This window comes from Micropterus dolomieu, linkage group LG22 (assembly GCF_021292245.1).
Source record: "Micropterus dolomieu isolate WLL.071019.BEF.003 ecotype Adirondacks linkage group LG22, ASM2129224v1, whole genome shotgun sequence".
Taxonomy (NCBI): domain Eukaryota; kingdom Metazoa; phylum Chordata; class Actinopteri; order Centrarchiformes; family Centrarchidae; genus Micropterus; species Micropterus dolomieu.
The window spans coordinates 14211430-14229318 of NC_060171.1; the positions used below are offsets into that span (position 1 = coordinate 14211430).

The 17889-nt window shown below is 41.5% G+C and overlaps 1 protein-coding gene across 1 annotated transcript in view; it reads right to left on the bottom strand.

Annotated features, from left to right (window-relative positions):
* tjp1b (tight junction protein 1b) overlaps window positions 1-17889 on the bottom strand; it is a 49303-nt gene that overhangs the window by 14965 nt on the left and 16449 nt on the right. The window contains exons 2-9 of the mRNA XM_046038311.1: window positions 6320-6376; window positions 5614-5738; window positions 5394-5496; window positions 4941-5256; window positions 4476-4579; window positions 3565-3733; window positions 3304-3448; window positions 438-571 (exon numbers count right to left, since the gene is read on the bottom strand). Coding sequence (XP_045894267.1) covers window positions 438-571; window positions 3304-3448; window positions 3565-3733; window positions 4476-4579; window positions 4941-5256; window positions 5394-5496; window positions 5614-5738; window positions 6320-6367 — 1144 coding nt within the window. The 5' untranslated portion in view covers window positions 6368-6376. The remainder of the gene's footprint in view (window positions 1-437; window positions 572-3303; window positions 3449-3564; window positions 3734-4475; window positions 4580-4940; window positions 5257-5393; window positions 5497-5613; window positions 5739-6319; window positions 6377-17889) is intronic.

Below are 17889 nucleotides of genomic sequence, written 5' to 3' on the forward strand. Positions count from 1 at the left end.
CACACACACACACACACACACACACACACACACAGAGTCCTGAGCAGGGAGGTCAAAAAGAAAGACAGCATGGTGCTGCAGGCTGGAGAGGAACGTCAGACTCGATCAACTCATACGGTTTATTTTCACTTGGCTCCAGGCAAACTCAGCCAGGCTCAGCAGGCGTCTGGATCTAACTTTTTGGTAGTTGTGCTTTTAAAAAGGGCAAAAATTACTGGTTCAAACAAGATTTAATTTTACTATCATTAAGTCATTTAATGTTCTACTGCTTATGATGGACAGGGAAACCCAAGCTAGCATGTGTTCTTTGCTCACAGGTATGAATACAAAGACACAAATTATGGGTGTGCATACATGTCTATGTGTAACCTTATGATTGACAAATAAAATGTCTTGCACAGTGATCTGGTTTAATGGCTGATTGTTATATCACTGACCTGGGAGTGGTGGGAGCTGCTTCTCCTCTCTAGCAATAGCCGACTCCTTCGGTTTGGGCAGAGGAAGTTCCTCTCCTAGCTTCGCTGGTGTTGAAGACGGCTTCGAGATACGTTCGTCGTCACGACTTCTGTGACTGCAGACAAAAATAGATGCTCTTGTACGATTTATCTTTAGAAAAGGAATACATGAGATTATAAATAGTGTATTATGGAGATGTAGAGCTTGGAGGCAACTGGAGAGCTTTAAGTTTACAACATCTTGACTACACGCAACAATACCAAGGCCATACACCACTCAATACAAAGCGTAGACAGTATGAAACATCCTCCTGACTGCAGGGGACACACACACTGGATGAAAAAAGAAAAACACGTGAAAGAAACTGAGTCTGAGGCTGCATCTTGGTCCTGAAGGTCACCACTTTGTCTTTCCACTCTTTTGTGCTCTATTTTTAGAGCAGCTTATCTGAGGTGTCAGAGTGGATACTGTCCTCTATGTGAATTTCACTGTGTGGCTCTGGCTTTAGCCCAGCAAAGGTTTGACTTCGATGCCAGTTTTAAAACAGTTAAGCTGTGATACACTGTGACCCTGGCCAATTACGTGTCAGATAGTTGTAATGACAGAATTTCCCTGCCGATATTCCCGATGTGTTTTAAATGAGAAATCAAAAGGGAACAGAAGTAAGCAAATCAGGCTGCCCAGTGGCACTGGTTTATGGCTCTAGCTCCAAACTCATGGTCACATGGCTGCTCACTGGCACAAGTTTACTGGCAAAACACAGCTTTATTCACAGGCTGAGTGACCAAGTAACCATAAAAAAACCCAGTTTGAACAGGAGGAACAAATGTCTTTTTCAGCCTATCCTAGGGGAGGCCCTGCTTTTAACTGCCAACTTCCTGAAAAGGTCACAGGTCACAGATCAGATTCAGATAAACAATAACACCCTATCCCAGCATCTCCTTCCTGTTAATTAAAATAAGTTCGTAAATTAATTACTTAAGCCTAACCTAGATGGGTCATAAGTAAATTATTACACATTTTTCTTTTTGCCTCTTAAACATACAAAACTGTGAATATTTCAAAAAAATATAATCTCTTCAAAAATGAAAAAGACAGCATAATCAAGCCAAGCATCCACATAAAGAGAGAAAGATCATAGCTCAGCCACATGTAAAAGGGAAGACAGCTGGCACTGATAGTTGGTGACGGCCTTTTGTTCCTTCAATGTTGCATCCATTTTGTACTTGAGCCAAACATGGGAGTTTGCCCACCAAAACATTCAAGGGGCACAGGGATCCTGTGACACTTTCACAGGACTCTGTCATCTCAAGTCAAAACAAGACGTGTCACTGAGTATAATGCCACTTCAGCAATGTTCCATAAGGTAATAATTTGTTGTTAGACAAAACACTGACACAAATTCACAATTTCTCTATTACAAAGATTAGTTTAGAGTTGTTTGCAAAAGTCCTAAGACCTAAAACTAGACATACTTGTCTATTAAACTACATTAAATCTATTCAGGATCTCACTACCACTACTTTAAGTAACTATTCATGTGGGGTAATGGTGTCAAACTTACGGTATTCTCCAGCTGTTGAAGTATAAAGGGAATAAAAAGGGCAGACACATCTAATTAACAGTGAACAGCACTGCTGCTTTTTGCTACTGCAGTTTTCCTGCGTTTGGTGTACGAGATCATGTATAACACTTTTCCAGTTGCCACATTATATAATTTTGCAGTTTCTGAGACAAATGTATCAAAATACTTTGTTCAAAATGGCAGAGGACACACAGTAATATAGGTTGAGCACTGAACAAAAACCAGAACAAAGTTTTGACCCGGTTCTCAACCCTAATTTTGACCAAGATTGACTCTTTTGCAGTTTAACAGTTTACTTTTATTTTTTCTTGGGTCAATAAGCAGAGTGAAAGGGCAACAACTTTGGTGCTCTATTGAGTTTAAATGAAGAATTAATGAGGTACCTTCACACAAGATTACAGTCAAAGAAGTGCTGAATGGGCTGATGGCTGGTATTAACCCAAACATAAAATCGAAAGTCCTTCACAACCAAAAAAACAAAAACAAACAAGCCTGTCTTAACAAACTGAAAGATAGAAGCACAGATATTATGACAAGATCAGTAACATAGCAGCTGTTTTAATATTAATACAGGGCCGAAATTAACATCATTTTAACTATTGATCCCGATAACTTTCGCGATTAATTTTTCTACCAAACAAAAACCATAAGAAGATAGTAAACAGTGCCCATCACAATTTCTAAAAGCCTACGGTGATGTTGTGAAATTGCTCGTTTTCCAAAACCAAAGACAAACAAAAAATCTCCAACCCAAAAATAATCAGTTTAATATCAAATAAGACTACAAAAAAATAGCAAAAGCTGGAAAAGATGTATCACATCTATGCTTGAAAGATTACTTAAACAATTAGTTGATTACCAGATTATTTTTCTGTTGATGGGGTAATTGATTAGTTTCAGCTCTTCCTTAATTTTATGTAAAACAATTCCTTTTCAATCACAGACATGGTTGTTTAAGTTAATCTAATCCTGTTTGTATTGGTTGGTGGTAACTGGCCACTACTGTGTTTCTGTTGAGTTTGGGGTTAAATAATATGAGCTCTACACTGAGACGTGTATTTTCCAGTGGATGTTTATTTTTTTGGTTGGAATCTGCATTATTGTTGGTGCTTAAATCAACTGGAGAGAAAGCAGCAGAAATAAAGAAACAAAACTGAATTAATCCACATGAAAATGACAAAGAATTAAATTTTACACTTGTTGTGTTTCTTTCATAGCAGCTAAAAGCCTAAAACATTACTTTTTGGATGAACAATCTGTACCTGCCATTGCTGATTTGTGGGGGCGAGTGTCTGGAGTGATCCGAGGGCTCAGATCGTCTGTCTGGAGAGCGGGAGCGGCTGCTACGATGTCTGTCATGCGATCGATTGGAATGGTCGGATGCCATAGAATGGATATCTGAAATGTCTGATCAAGATCAAGACCCACTGTTCAATGACTGCAGTCTCAAATAAACGCTGACAAATTTGGCTTTTAAGCTGCGCCCCATTTCAACTGAATCCAACACTTAACACTTCTCTCACCGTCTCTGTCGGAGGCGTTGGCTGAAGCAATGCTGTCATCCAGGTCAGGGATGTTCAGCAGGGTCGCCCTGTCGTCCCTCTGAACAACCATTTTTAGCTTGCCCTTTGACCTTTCTATCAGCTTCTTGGCATCTATTAGGGAGAGGTTCTCTGTCACTGTGCCATTGATCTGAGAGAATCAGAAACAGAAGCTACTAGCATGACATGACAAAGAACATCCAGATCATTTCAATTCAAAAGAAGAAAAATCGAATAAAGATGTTGTTGTTTCTATTAAATGTCATATGATAAGTTTAGGCTTCAAATGCATTATCTTGAAGGCACAAGATCAGATGCAATTTAACTGCAACACTGATTATGTTTGTCAGGGTGAAATCAATTTGTAAAGCTATGAGAGGCAGTCTAACAAGGAACAATTACACACAGCCACGCTTCAGAATAGGCAGTACAGTATTAACTTGTACCATTTTGACAATGCTTTCCTATAATCATTTGATTAACATTTAATTTCTTAAGTGCTGGCATTCAGAGAACGTCACATGGCATGTGTGGGAAGGCTGGATGTGCAGAATGATTGATTCAGAATAGTTGTAGTTCTAAAAGCACCTGTTGTGCACACAGAGCTACTTTTCCCCAAAATGTGACAGAACTGAGATACATTCAAAGAGATCAAGCTGTAAGTGCTGTTCTGCAACATTTGGGTAAAAAACACAGGGGTTAGTACAGCAGAACAGTGAGTAAGCCCAGCACAGTATCAATTCTTCTCTCTATCTCCATCAAAGCAAAAGTAGAAAAAAGAAAATAACGCTACATTCTCATTATTTTCCTTTTTGTTTAATATTTTATGATATTTACATATCAAATATTCACCAGGCTTCTTGTCTCCCTCCCTCCCTCACCCTGTCCCTCACCTTCAGTACAACATCCCCTTCCTGGATGTTGCCGTCCCTGGCTGCCAGGCTCTCAGGGGAAATGTCCTTGACAAAGATGTGGCTGGCCAGGCGCAGGCCATATTCTGCTTACAAAGTGAACGACAGCAACAAAAACGATGTTAGCACAGAGTTCACGTGACCACACCACACTGACCGCACTTTGCTGTCAAGCCGCTGCTCCCACTGGGATTAACAGTACTGATTAAAGAAGATTAATTGCTCTTTTACTTAGATTTACTTGAGTTAACTTGGATTTTGCTGTGGCTGGCAAGTTTTGTTGACTCTGGCAGTTGACCAATGCTGATCTCGGTGGCTTATTGTCTTCTAAAATTCTGGCTGTTGGTAACAGCAGGGTAAATAAAATGGCAGGTGCTTTCCTCAATTACCACAGAAAGAAACTTTCTTTCCACCCTCCTTTTTTATCCCCGACTTTGTGAGCCTCACCTTCATTTTTACGGGATTTGACAAGTGTGACCTTGGCCGGACGTGGGGGCAGGTTGTGTGAGCGGCGGTCTGAGCGCGGGGAGAGACTCCTCTCCCGCGAGCCGCTGCGTTCACGTTCTCTGTCCCTTCGCCCGCTGCTCCGCCCGCTGCGCCTGCCCATGGCCCCGCCCACACCACTGTAAGCGCCGCTGCGTCCACTCCGTGTCTCGTATATCTCTTCATCATAGCTGTCCTCCTCCTCGTCATGCTCCGACATCGTTTCCCTCTCCCCTAGGCGGCCCATGGGGACATGCACCTTCCTCTTCCGTCTGATTGTCTGGCCAAAGGAAATAAGATATGAGATCAGCCGGAGTTACAGTAAGATGAATCAATCACTCCCTTGATACTCAAAACCTGGATCCAAAAAATACTTAAGTTTTCTACTAGGATTCATAATGGGATGTTGACACTCACAATTTTGGCAATTTTCCCACTTTTACGAAGCTGCTGGACTGCATACGCGTGCTCCACATTGTCCATGGAGACAGCATTGACCATAACGACTCTGTCATTTTCCCTGGAGAGGGGACACAGAGATAACAGACATGTTGGAGTCTTTCTGTAGCAGGCGGGGTAATTTAATACTAATAACTAGAAATCTGACCCAGCTGCCAATAATGGAACTAAATCTTACTGCAGTAGGCCTTCCGCTGGGCCTCCTTTCAGTACATCCGAGATGACAATGGAAGTCTCGCCGCTCTGAAAATGAGGGTTATCCCGACCTCCTGATATGGCTATCCCGAAGCCAAACCCTGGTGCCTGCACACAGAGAAGCATAGATTAGGATGTTGATTAACCTGTCTGCATGGACCAAAATACCCAACATAAAATAAAAAGGTCTGGACAGAGATAGATAGGGCTGACAAATTAATTATCACCTGCTTATACATATGCCATTCGACCAGTTTGTTCAGACAGTTTCATAAACCTAATATACATTATTACAAAACATACATTAGTCATACATTGTTGCTTCTGTTCTCAACAGACATATAAAATTAGAGTAGTATCTTTTTCCATTGCCAGCAAGCATAGCTGAAGCGAGTTGGCTTCTTCTGTGTAGCTTGTTTGTAAAAACACGCACAAACTGCAGTTTTGAGGAGGTTATTTAGAGAATCCTGCAGAAGAAAAGCTCTGTAATAATGCTCTGTTTTGTCTGTTGCACCTGCAACTGTGTACACACTGAGCACACTTCCTACATGATGGCATCCTGAAAATAGGTGGGGTAAAATGCAGGGATGGAGGATGGAAGCAAAGACAGCAAAACAAGCAGGGTAGAGGGATACTGGTACTAGGACAAGTTGTAGCGGAGCATCAGAGAGAGGATGACAGATACCTACCCTGTGTAGTGTTACTGTGTGCTGTTCCCAAATTACAGTCTCCTCCATTGCTGCACTCTGGAAGAGAGAGATACAGTATAATGTGATTAACGCAAGAGATCTAACCAAGTTTAAATCCAAATAGTCAGAACAAGGCAACAGGACATCCTGCCGGCCTCATCGTCTTATGACAAAAAGGGACACAAACAGATTCAGTCAACAAGAAAGTCATGTGTCCTGCCAAAGTTTCCTTGGGTAAAACACCAAACGCCCTTGGTCAAAGTCATTTAACATCTTCGCTACAGCTGCAAATCATTCTCAATCGATTTAACACTTACCCTAAGTCTAAAACCTTTTTCTGCTGTCAAGAAAACAATAACTCACAGACCATGCAAAAATAATGATTTCAAGGGTAAAAAGTTTTCAGTGTTCAATCCAGCTTTCTCCTGAAACAGACGTACACAGCAGGTTTACACCGGAACTGTGAATTTAACCTAAAAGGATGTTAAGAACAGAATACAAAACCAAGCTCTTCCAAAAAAGTACAAACATCACCATACACATTTTGAAAGACAATAGTATTTGACTGAAGCATATTTCCACTTCATTCCCGCTATTAGGCTAAGAGTTTCTATTAAAAGGAAGCAGTCACAGTGTTTCTGGGCTCCTCACAAAATGTAATAAGATTGCAAACTGTCACAGCCAGTATACACACACACACACACACACACACACACACACACACACACAGGGCTGCACCAAGCAGGTTAATGAGTTTGTTTCAAGTTTTACACTTATTTGCTTGGTTTTATTTGTAGTACACTCACACATTGCCAAGCAGACCACACACACTGTCAAAATACTCCCCTTTATAGTAGTAGTATGAGGTATGACGTCCCATGTTTACAGTGCTTTGAATGCAATGATAAAAACCCTGCTGGATACAACAAGGCCTCACTGACATTCAGTCTTTGAAATTAAAACACACCCTCCGTCACATTAACAACCAGAGAGGATAAGATGAAGGTCGACTCCTGCAGCTGTTAGGTCGGCACTGTCCGCTGTGCCCCACTGCTCACTTCTTATCTTATCTCTTGTTCTATACCACTTCACCTCCACCACAATCTCACGACACATTAGACATTCAATGACTGCATATAAAATAGTCTTAGGTCCATTCCCTTTGGGGCAAATTACAACCCACATCACAGCATCTAATGCAATAACCCCCATTTGTCATGTAAAGTGATCCTAGGTTTTTGACCTTAATAGGTGAGACTGTCACACATTTCCCTCCTGCTTTGCTGGTAATTTCTTTGACACCTCCAACACTTACAGCACAGCCACTTAGGCAGAGAACTCATTGGGAAGACCGATCTCATGTTGCGGCACATTTAAGTGTGATGGCACATGAGCGAAGTGAGACGAATCGTGCATTAAAAGCAGCATCAGTTCCAGCGCATGGACCCTCAGCTGACATCTATCGAGTGTCACTCCTGATTCATTCTGAAGATTAATATGCGCCACGTCAGCAAGACAACCTGCTAATGGTACTGCTATCAAGTTCCCAAAAGTGATAATGATGCTTAAATGTTCAGGCAAAAAAATTAAAAAGTACAAAACAAACTTCTCAATTTTAAAGGAAATTAGGTCCTTTTTGTTTTTGTATGATAGAAAAGCAGAGTCTGAGGTAGCAATTTAGCTGACTGTCTTTGCTGCCGTCCTGTTTACCGTTTTACCACCCAGGCTTCCTTCAACACATCGTCCTTATGTCAGTCGTAATCTGTCAGCCAAGTGCCAAACGTTACCTAGTGTCTGGGAATACAGGCAGCTAAATAAGTGGCCACAAGTGGCCCCAGACGTTCTCAGCTTGGCAGCAACAGTCACAGACTCCTCAAGCAGCTTATGGTGGGACTCGCACAAGGAGGGTGAACAAAAGTTTGAACAGGGGAACTCCCCCCGTGGCCTTTTACACTGAATACACTCGCACTTGAGTGAGAGAAAAAGACATCTGAATATTAACAAGACTGCTGAAAAAAGGAGGCATGAATTCTCACTGAAAACTTTGCTCTTTGGAGAGGAGGATTTATGCCCGTCTCTTCTTGATCAGCACCTGTGGAAACACTGATGTAAAAAACTGACATTTACGTTTGCCACTAAACTGCAAAGATACAGGAGGAGGCACTTGTTTCCAGTTGATATTCCTACTTTGAGAAATTTTTTACAGGCATTTACGCAGCATAACACAAACATGCGCGCACACACTCACACACGTGTATAATGTTTAGGCCCTGTGCTGCAGCGGGGTTGTGAAAAATGTGATTTTGTTGACTGGAAAATATGATTAGAGAATGCTTAATGTGTCTGCTCCAATACAAATAAATGACCATAAAAATTAATGGTATGTAAAATCCCAAATGGTGTGAAACAGGAGGAATGTAAAATGGAATTTACAGGGGGGGTGGGGGGAGGGGTGCAAAACAGATTCAGCAAGGTCCTGCAGTGTGCATCTCATCCTCTCCCACCCTCCTTCTCCTTCTCCCCCCCACCTTTCACTTTAAAGGGATGTAATTTTGCTTTCTCCTCCTGCAGAGCTTGTTGCTCTGGTAACAGAGGGGGGAACAGTGTGGTGTTGTTCAAGTGGCCTGACATTTTCAGGCCGTGTCTGAAGGTTCTTCCCAACTGTGGGAGGTTTAAAAGAGACACAGCTGAATTAATTGAGAGAGAAAATCTTCATCCTCAGAAGTGCCGTTCTTTAAAGGAATTAAAGATTTTGTATTTAGTCTCACAACCAAGCCAACATCAGAGCCCAAGATGCTACTCTCAAAAGTCACGTAAACATTAAAGAATGAAAAGAAAACAGTGTCTCATCGCTTGAGTCAACTTTGTGTTGGTCCTATGTACTAAAGTCGCTTCAGCATCTAGTGACTGATGAGTCTGTTGTGCACGCCCTTTATGGCCACAAACAACTGGTGCCAACAGAAGCTTCCACAAGCCAGAGCCAGGGCTGGCAGCCTGCTCCACAGCGGAGACACACCGCGTTGGTTGGGTCATGCTTGGGGGATTACAACCAGGCAACTTGGGAGCCAGCACTACAACACAGATGGACTACAACACAGATGGATCACACAGCTGAGCTGAGAAAGGACAGGATAGCTGCGGTCAAAATGGACCGTGTGGAGTCAATACACAAATGGTAACGACGCAATTATTCAATAAGCCCACTGTGGTTCTGCATATCTCCAATTCAGGGCAGCAGCTAATGGTTATTTTCCAGAGTAGAAACAATTATTCATTTAGTCGATCAACAGAAATGTAATCAGATACTATTTTGATTGATTATTCATTTATTGTAAATGATGTTTTGAACATTAATGTCAACAACTTGCTGCTTCCACCACAGTCCTTGTTGACCTCATCGAATGTATTGTTTTGTCCAAACCCAGAGATTTTCAGTTTTCAATTATATAAAAATAGACAAAACAAGCAAACACTCACATTGAAGACGCTGCAACCAGATAATTATTTGTATTTTTGCTTAAAAATGGCTTAAAACAATTCAATCATCAACTATCAAAATAGTTGCAGATTCATTTTCTCTCGACTGATCAAATGACTGACAAGTAACTACAGTTTTAACTGAAGACATCTCAAAGGGCTCTTTATTAGTATTTGCTTACATTTCATAGACCAAACAATTAATCACGAAAATAACTGGTAGATCCATCACAATTTTCCAGAGCCCAAGTTGACATACTGTCCAACCAACAGTTCAAAAAACACAAACAGATTTTCCATCATAGCTGAATATAATAACTGAAAAATATTCATATTTGAAAAGCCGTAAATAGTGAATAGTTTTGCTTAAAAAATGAATCTGTTGATTGACTGAGTAATTGACTTTCAACTCCAATTCAGTATTTGCAAGTAACAGTGTACAAATATGGCCAACATTGCTGATCTTTGAGGTAGACATTGTAGCCAAAAATTAAACTCATATATATATATATATATATATATATAAAAAGCCAGTGAACTACAAAAGGAGCAATGACAAAAACAAGTACTCGTGTGACCTGGCAGCGCCATCTGAATCATACTAGCAAAGTTTGGCCACTGTTGGCAAGTCTACCAGTCACTTTGGCAGGGTACCTGTCTTCTGGCAGTTTTTTTTCAATTCCAAATATCAATTTGGCTGGAAAAACAGTAAAAGGAGCTGATCTTTGGGGTTGCACTGCAAGCCAAGCCTCTCATCTCTGCCCTCTTTCTTCCCTTTCCAGATTTTGTACTGTAGTCACCACAAAAACAGAAAACTGCCAACCCCTCCACCTGAAATGTGAATTCTCTAACTGGTGTAGCCCACTGCCTTGTGATACAGGTTCCATAAAGCCATACATGTCGCAAAGCAGAATATCTCCATTTGGGCAAAAAAATCCTTAATATACAAGGAGTCATCACAGTACTAACCTTACACGACCCACACAGAGGGAAGCTAAGACGGTGTTTAATTTTGTATTCACTTTGGAGTATCATTAAAATTAAAGAGTGCTGGCTCCCCAACTCTTTATTCAGCAGAAAAACAAAATCATATTTCTTTTAAAGAGGGAACTGAGGCAATATGGTGTTCAATTCTCTGACTAAGAGAAAAGATTTTGTGCTGTAGTATGGTTAAGGGCTGAGGCAGAACCGTATTCAATTTTGACCGCTCTGGGACAAGAGTAGCTAAAAATAGCTCTCATTAATTCTGCCGTTGTGATGCTGCAACAGAGTGATTTAAGAGAAACTTGCAGCATGAACACTGGAGAACATTTAATAACCTCTTGTTATATTAAATGCCAGGGATTGACTGAAACAAACAATGCAATACAGCATAGAAAATACACTTTCTCTCTAGTCCCCATTTCGCTGGATTTGTCTATCAGAGAGGTAGATCATTTCCATAAAGCCTTTACAGTGCCAGTGCGGTGAAAATGTGGCTATTTAAACCAGTATTACAATAAAGGATGCTTAATGTTTTAGTAATGAATATAGCTGATAATTGTGCTGATTAGCTGAAACACAACCAACTCAGGAAAATTAGTCTTTAAGTGCATGATAATGGTATAATGCATTAAAGGATACAGAAAAACATTCATTCCTGCATTCTTTTCTTCTTTTTTTTTTTTTTTTTTATAAATTCTATTTCTAGTATCAGTTTGAGACAAGACACCATTTCCCCCCTAGAGCATCCTTATTTAGGACTCAAATGAGCTTCCACAGTCCAACTACAGATGGGTCCCCAAATAATAAGAGCAGCAATAAAGCCAAATGAGATTCAATCTCCAGCAGGAAAAGAAACATCTCTCATTTCCCTTACAATCGTTAAATCAAACCAGGAACGGCACTGACACAAAGACGAGCTTGCCAGCAATGAACAAACTGCTAAATCCAAACAAGGATGCTTTCAGGACACTGTCCAAGTTGCACTGCGGCCACAGACAGAAAACAACAACAGGATCGCACTCCACTGTGGTTGCTGGCAGTGAAGCAGCAAACAAGTAGAATACGATGATTGATCACTCCAGGAATTGAAAACGATGTGCTGGGTAGTGCTGACAACTGCTAAAACTCCACTGTCTCAGAGAACATGTTCATGCTAATGAGGGCCTATGCCTTAGCACCAGTCAGGGTCCCTTGAGAGATAAGTGACACTCTGCACATACAATATGGTTAGACACTGTACTGTGGATCTCTAATGGGGGGAGATAGCGGGAAAGATGCAGCAATGCACATGTGATAAGAAGGTCAAGACATGAAACCTATTAGCTCCGATATAATACTTAATTACCAACAATTACAACCACAAAAGACACATACATGCATTGTTTTAAGGCTACAGTAAAACAGACTTCCACCTCATTCCCTCAAACTGAATGCAAAGAAGATCAGAGCCACTTACATCAGTCCATCCTGGTCTCCACAGAGGACACAGACAAAAGCGTCTCTACTCTCCAGCTACTCCCTCAGTAAATCCAGCAGGAGATTCCTGCAGACACACATCAGCAGCCTCAGTGCATAACCGCACCAGTGCTGGGAGGGACTCGCCCCCACCTTCCTTTCCTTTCTCTTTCCTTAGCTCTGGAACCACCAAAATTACAACCACAGGTGAGGGGTGATGAAACACACACAGCAGCTACACCCTAACGCTTCCTCTGCCCTGCACAGGTCTGTGTCCTCTCCCAACATCTTCCTTCAAAATGTATGCCTCCCCTCCAACTCTCTCCTTACACGCTTGTGGGATCGAAGCAAATCCCCTCCAGCTTGGCAGCAATCTGTGTGGGATCTGCAGTTCCGCTACAGCATGGGACTCCTCTGTACTAGCGAAACATCCATCTGCAGTGTAAACTGCTGTATCGGACTTAACCCCTGAGGTGCCGTGTTGAACCAGAGCAGAATCCATCAATTCTCTTTGCATGTGGGACATAATTACGCCCCTCCTCACCAGGTGTGCTGCATTGCCTGCATAAATTATGCTCATGGTGGATTACTGACCGTCAAACTGACAGTTAATCAAAGACAACGCATGACTACATTATACTTTGTATTTTCATACAGCAGGTCAGAAGTGCTTATATTTGTTTTAGTAGTTGACTCATTTGACCACATTACTGTTAAGTAACAAACTGCATGGTTGCACAAACATGTGGATTCATCCTAAGGCAACATTAAGCATCTGCACTATGTGCTCAACCACCAACACTGTGGCAATCCTTGTTGTCTATGAAGGACTGCACTTTTCCTCTACTCCAACAGGGAATACATGGTAGACAGAGCTGTTTTTAAAGGACGAGGCTAGCCTTCTTTTTACAATACAACTTTTGTTCCATGACAGGTGAGACAATAACTACTGCACTTCTATATCTGACAAATATGTGGCAACATTTCACTGTGCACTTCATCCTATTGGCATAGCATAATTGGAAGGTTACCTCAGGGTGCTTAGTTCAACATTAAACTATAAACCATCTATTCAACATCATGCACCTAAACATCCTTTACTGCCTCTAAAAGACTGACTGTTCCTGACATTTATGAGACTGTTACCGCTGCGGATCCTGCTGCATGTAAGGGCATCATTTGCATACATCTGTCTTTTCCTGTTCTCTTTGAGCAGGTAAACCAGCAGTGACCACTAACATGGACGCACTGTGCATCCAGATAAAGTAAATGGGCGACTCAGTAGAGAATGGATTTAAATGTGTTGTTACAGATTTGTTTGCGAACGTGAAAGACAAAATGCCTCTCACCGAAAATATACAACAAATACACAAAATGCCATGAACGAAGATAAAAATAATAAATACACCAAAACCAGAAACCACCCAGGTTTGCCAACCTGTGATATGGTGAACTCACAATCTGACAAAGAGAAGCATTAAAGGTTGAACGGAATTCACAATGTATTTTTACAAATACCTAGCCCAGATTCATGATCACGGTAGAACATAACACCAAACCAAGGCCATGCGGGTTATGACATCCCACTTATCAGTAAGGATAATGATCGAGTTGGACAAGCTTGACAGACACTCGGTCACTGCTGGCAAAGGGGACGAGGTACATTTATATCCCACAGAGCAGAGCCTAGGAGTGGTGACAGATTCCTCACATCGTTTGCTCTCTCCACCACCTTCTGCCTACCAGCCTCCAAATTAATTATTTCTACATCAACAAAAAGAGGCATGTAAAGAACACGAGCTGCTAATCGCTAAAAGTCAGCAGTTCAGTCACTATGTCTTCTTTAAGAGTACTTTATTCATGACTATACAACGCAGAGGTGCGATTCCTCCTTAGTGTAATCTATCCTTCTTTTCCCCCGCACATTTTCCTACTTGACCACTTCAACTATCAAGAATATCCCAGTGATCATGCTTCAGACAGCTGGACTTACTAAGCTTTAAAGCTCATTCCACTGTTTCTACACACTTGTTTTAATGTTTATCATTTAAAGGTTCAATGTTTAGCAGCACCTAAGTGAGAAATGGCCAAAAAGTCCAATAACTTGAAATCTTAGGCACGATTTGCTGACCCCAAATAGTCGATCGATGCTTCGATGGGCAGAGCCTGATTAGACTGTCAATCTCAGTCAAAGCTTCGCAGCAAAACAAGGATCATGCTATTTTGGTGATATGAGGGTGCTCAACGTCTGATTTTACATAAAACTACCAGTTTTCTCCCAATTAGTTAATATACAGCCTATTACAATATACATTTCAATGTTTAATGCTGTAAATAAACATGTAAAAAGAAAAAAAATTCAATAAATGTTATTAAAGTGTGTGAATAAATCCAAAATTGTAACCCTAACCCTGGGCTGTCAGTGCGCATGTGTAGGCGTAGTGTGTATGTGTGAAGGGGCAGAAGAGGAACACTTGCTGAAGAGACGGAGCCCCAGCTTCACTGGTGTTGTACGGAGTTGTCCACACCTCGCAGGACTTTTGGATAATTTAGCACCGTTAATTAACCACAAAAAGAATATTGTATAGTTTTATATAGATTTAAATAGCTGGCTGCTTGAAATAGACATAGACTATGCAAAAGACCGGTGAATGGCCCGCGCAAGAGCGAGAGAGCGCGAGAGAGAGCGAGAGAGCGAGAAGGGTCAACAATAAAGCCTCAGTTTAGCTGGAAATTTACAGTGTAAGTTGAATGAATAGAGACTGCAGCTCTGCAGCTTCTCAAGATTAAAGCGGAGCTACCGTGTGTTATTCTCCCCCCCTTGGGCTCGCAATCGCTGTGCACAAAAACACATGATTCGACAATAGGGAGGACTTGACGATTCTGATTCGACTATGTAAATCCTTATTCAGGGACAGCCCTAATAGACAGATTGAGACAATAGTGCAATGAGCAGAGTGCAAAGGATGCAGGAATAAATTATTATTATTATTATTATTATGTACATGTCAGAAGTGGATGAGATATACAGGTGCACATACACATACACGCATACATGTACACATGTACAAAGCACGATGGAGCATAGTGCAAAGAATGCTGGAATAAATAAGTATTATGTGCAGGTATTATGTACTGAGGTAGGTGGATTTGGTATACAGTATATACAGTATACAATATGAACGGTATGAACAGCTCTGAAATGGAGAACAGGGATGTCTATTTTGTTACAGCATTCTGTTACATTTTGTGTTTCATGGATTCTTGAGCCATAGCTTGTCTGTTCAATTAAATAATGGTATTTTTATTACTGAAATTGTAGTTGTAGCATATTTAAAATAGAAAAAATATCAGTGATATTTTTTGCAATTTTTGCTTGTATTTTTTATTTCTATAACACAACACACATTTTGACCGGAAAATATATAAAAACTTTTGACTTGTATCTTTATATTCTTTTTGTCATTTCTTTAGTCTAAATAAATATTTAAATAACATTTAGAAGTTAAACAGTTATATCCACACATTAAGTGGAAAAAGACTAGAAATAAAGTAAAGAGGTGAAAACTTCTGAGCAAGACGAGTCTCATAGGCAGTCCATGTAGCAAATGGTCATACAAGATTGAATAAAATGTCTCTGTGATGGCTTGAACACACTAGGGATGAAATGGTATGAACATTTCATTTCATGATTATAGTGACCAAAATTATCATGGTTATCAGTATTATCACGGTATTGTAAAAATGTGCCAAAAAATATTAAAATGTACTGATACACACACTGAAACCATTTCAACAAGTTTTATATTGAAAACTACTAATACAATTGCCATTTTGTTTGCATAAAAAATAAAATAACAGCAAATACCTTTTGTAAACATGAAAATCAAAGTGTGCATTATCAAGATTTTATATTATATAGGTAATACAATGACCCTGTGGACAATTACATTAAAACAAATAAGTCTTTAGAAGACAGTGATAGTAACTGCAATGAGCCCAAAAACTGACATAAATACAGAGGAGTCTGTAGCGTTTCTAGATATGCTGGTTGGTTTACTAAACTGCGGAACGTGTTATCATGTGCAGTGGACGAATAGACTCTGCCGACACAAGACGCACACAGCAACAGAACAACGTGTAGTGTTTTTACAAGAGCAGCAACACTGAGAGCTTCAGTTTACACGCTGTTAGCAAGTCAGACAGACAAACCAAAGCCATAAGTTAACTCACCCTGCATTCACTACATGGTTATTTTCTTCAATCAAGTTTCCCTCAGCCAATCATAAAAACTAAAATACAACCGGACTTCAGAGAGATGCTGGACAGTGTTTGCCGTGAGATTATAATAGCGCGGTTAACCGTACCAGTTATCATGGAAATTAAAATGTGTACGGTAAAAATAACCGTCGGGAATTTTGCCATGGTTTACCATTAAACCGGTAATCGTTTCATCCCTAGAACACACCTAATATAACCTGTTGAAGCTGCTTTGCATAGACATGAGAGCCAAGGCTGCCGAAGTACTTAAAACACCAATGATTGGGTTTCAGTTTCCAAAATGGAGGAAGCCAGCAGGCAAACCTTATTTGATGTGCTAAACATTGAGGCTGACTGTCAACACTATTATTAACAAGTGCTCAGATCAGATTTGTGTTTAGACGGTTTGATAATGAGCGGTTATTACAACATCCATCCATCTTCATCCGCTTATCCGGGATCAGGTCGCGGGGGGAGCAGCTCCAGCAGGGAACCCCAAACTTCTCTTTCCCGAGCCACATTAACCAGCTCTGACTGGGGGATCCCGAGGCGTTCCCAGGCCAGTGTGGAGATATAATCTCTCCACCTAGTCCTGGGTCTTCCCCGAGGCCTCCTCCCAGCTGGACGTGCCTGGAACACCTCCCTAGGGAGGTGTCCGGGAGGCAAACCACCTCAACTGGCTCCTTTCAACGCAAAGGAGCAGCAGCTCTACTCTGAGCTCCTCGCGGATGGCCGAGCTTCTCACCCTATCTCTAAGGGAGACACCAGCCACCTGCCTGAGGAAACCCATTTCGGCCGCTTGTACCCGCGATCTCGTTCTGTCGGTCATGACCCAGCCTTCATGACCATAGGTGAGGGTAGGAGCGAAAATCGACCGGTAGATCGAGAGCTTTGCCTTACGGCTCAGCTCTCCCTTCGCCACAACAGTGCGGTAAAGCCAGTGCAACACCGCCCCCGCTGCTCAGATTCTCCGGCCAATCTCCTGCTCCAGTCTCCCCTCACTCGTGAACAAGACCCCGAGGTACTTGAACTCCTTCACTTGGGGTAAGGACTCATTCCCTACCTGGAGTTGGCACTCCACCGGTTTCCTGCTGAGAACCATGGCCACAGATTTAGAGGTGCTAATCCTCATCCCAACCGCTTCGCACTCGGCTGCGAACCGATCCAGTGAGAGCTGAAGGTCACGGACCGATGATGCCATCAGGACCACATCATCCGCAAAAAGCAGAGACGAGATCCCAACATCCCCCGAACCGCAGCCCCTCCTCGCCATGACTACGCCTCGATATCCTGTCCATGAATATCACAAACAGGATAGGTGACAAAGCGCAGCCCTGGCGAAGGCCAACCCTCACCTGGAAAGAGTCCGACTTACTGCCGAGTACTCGGACACA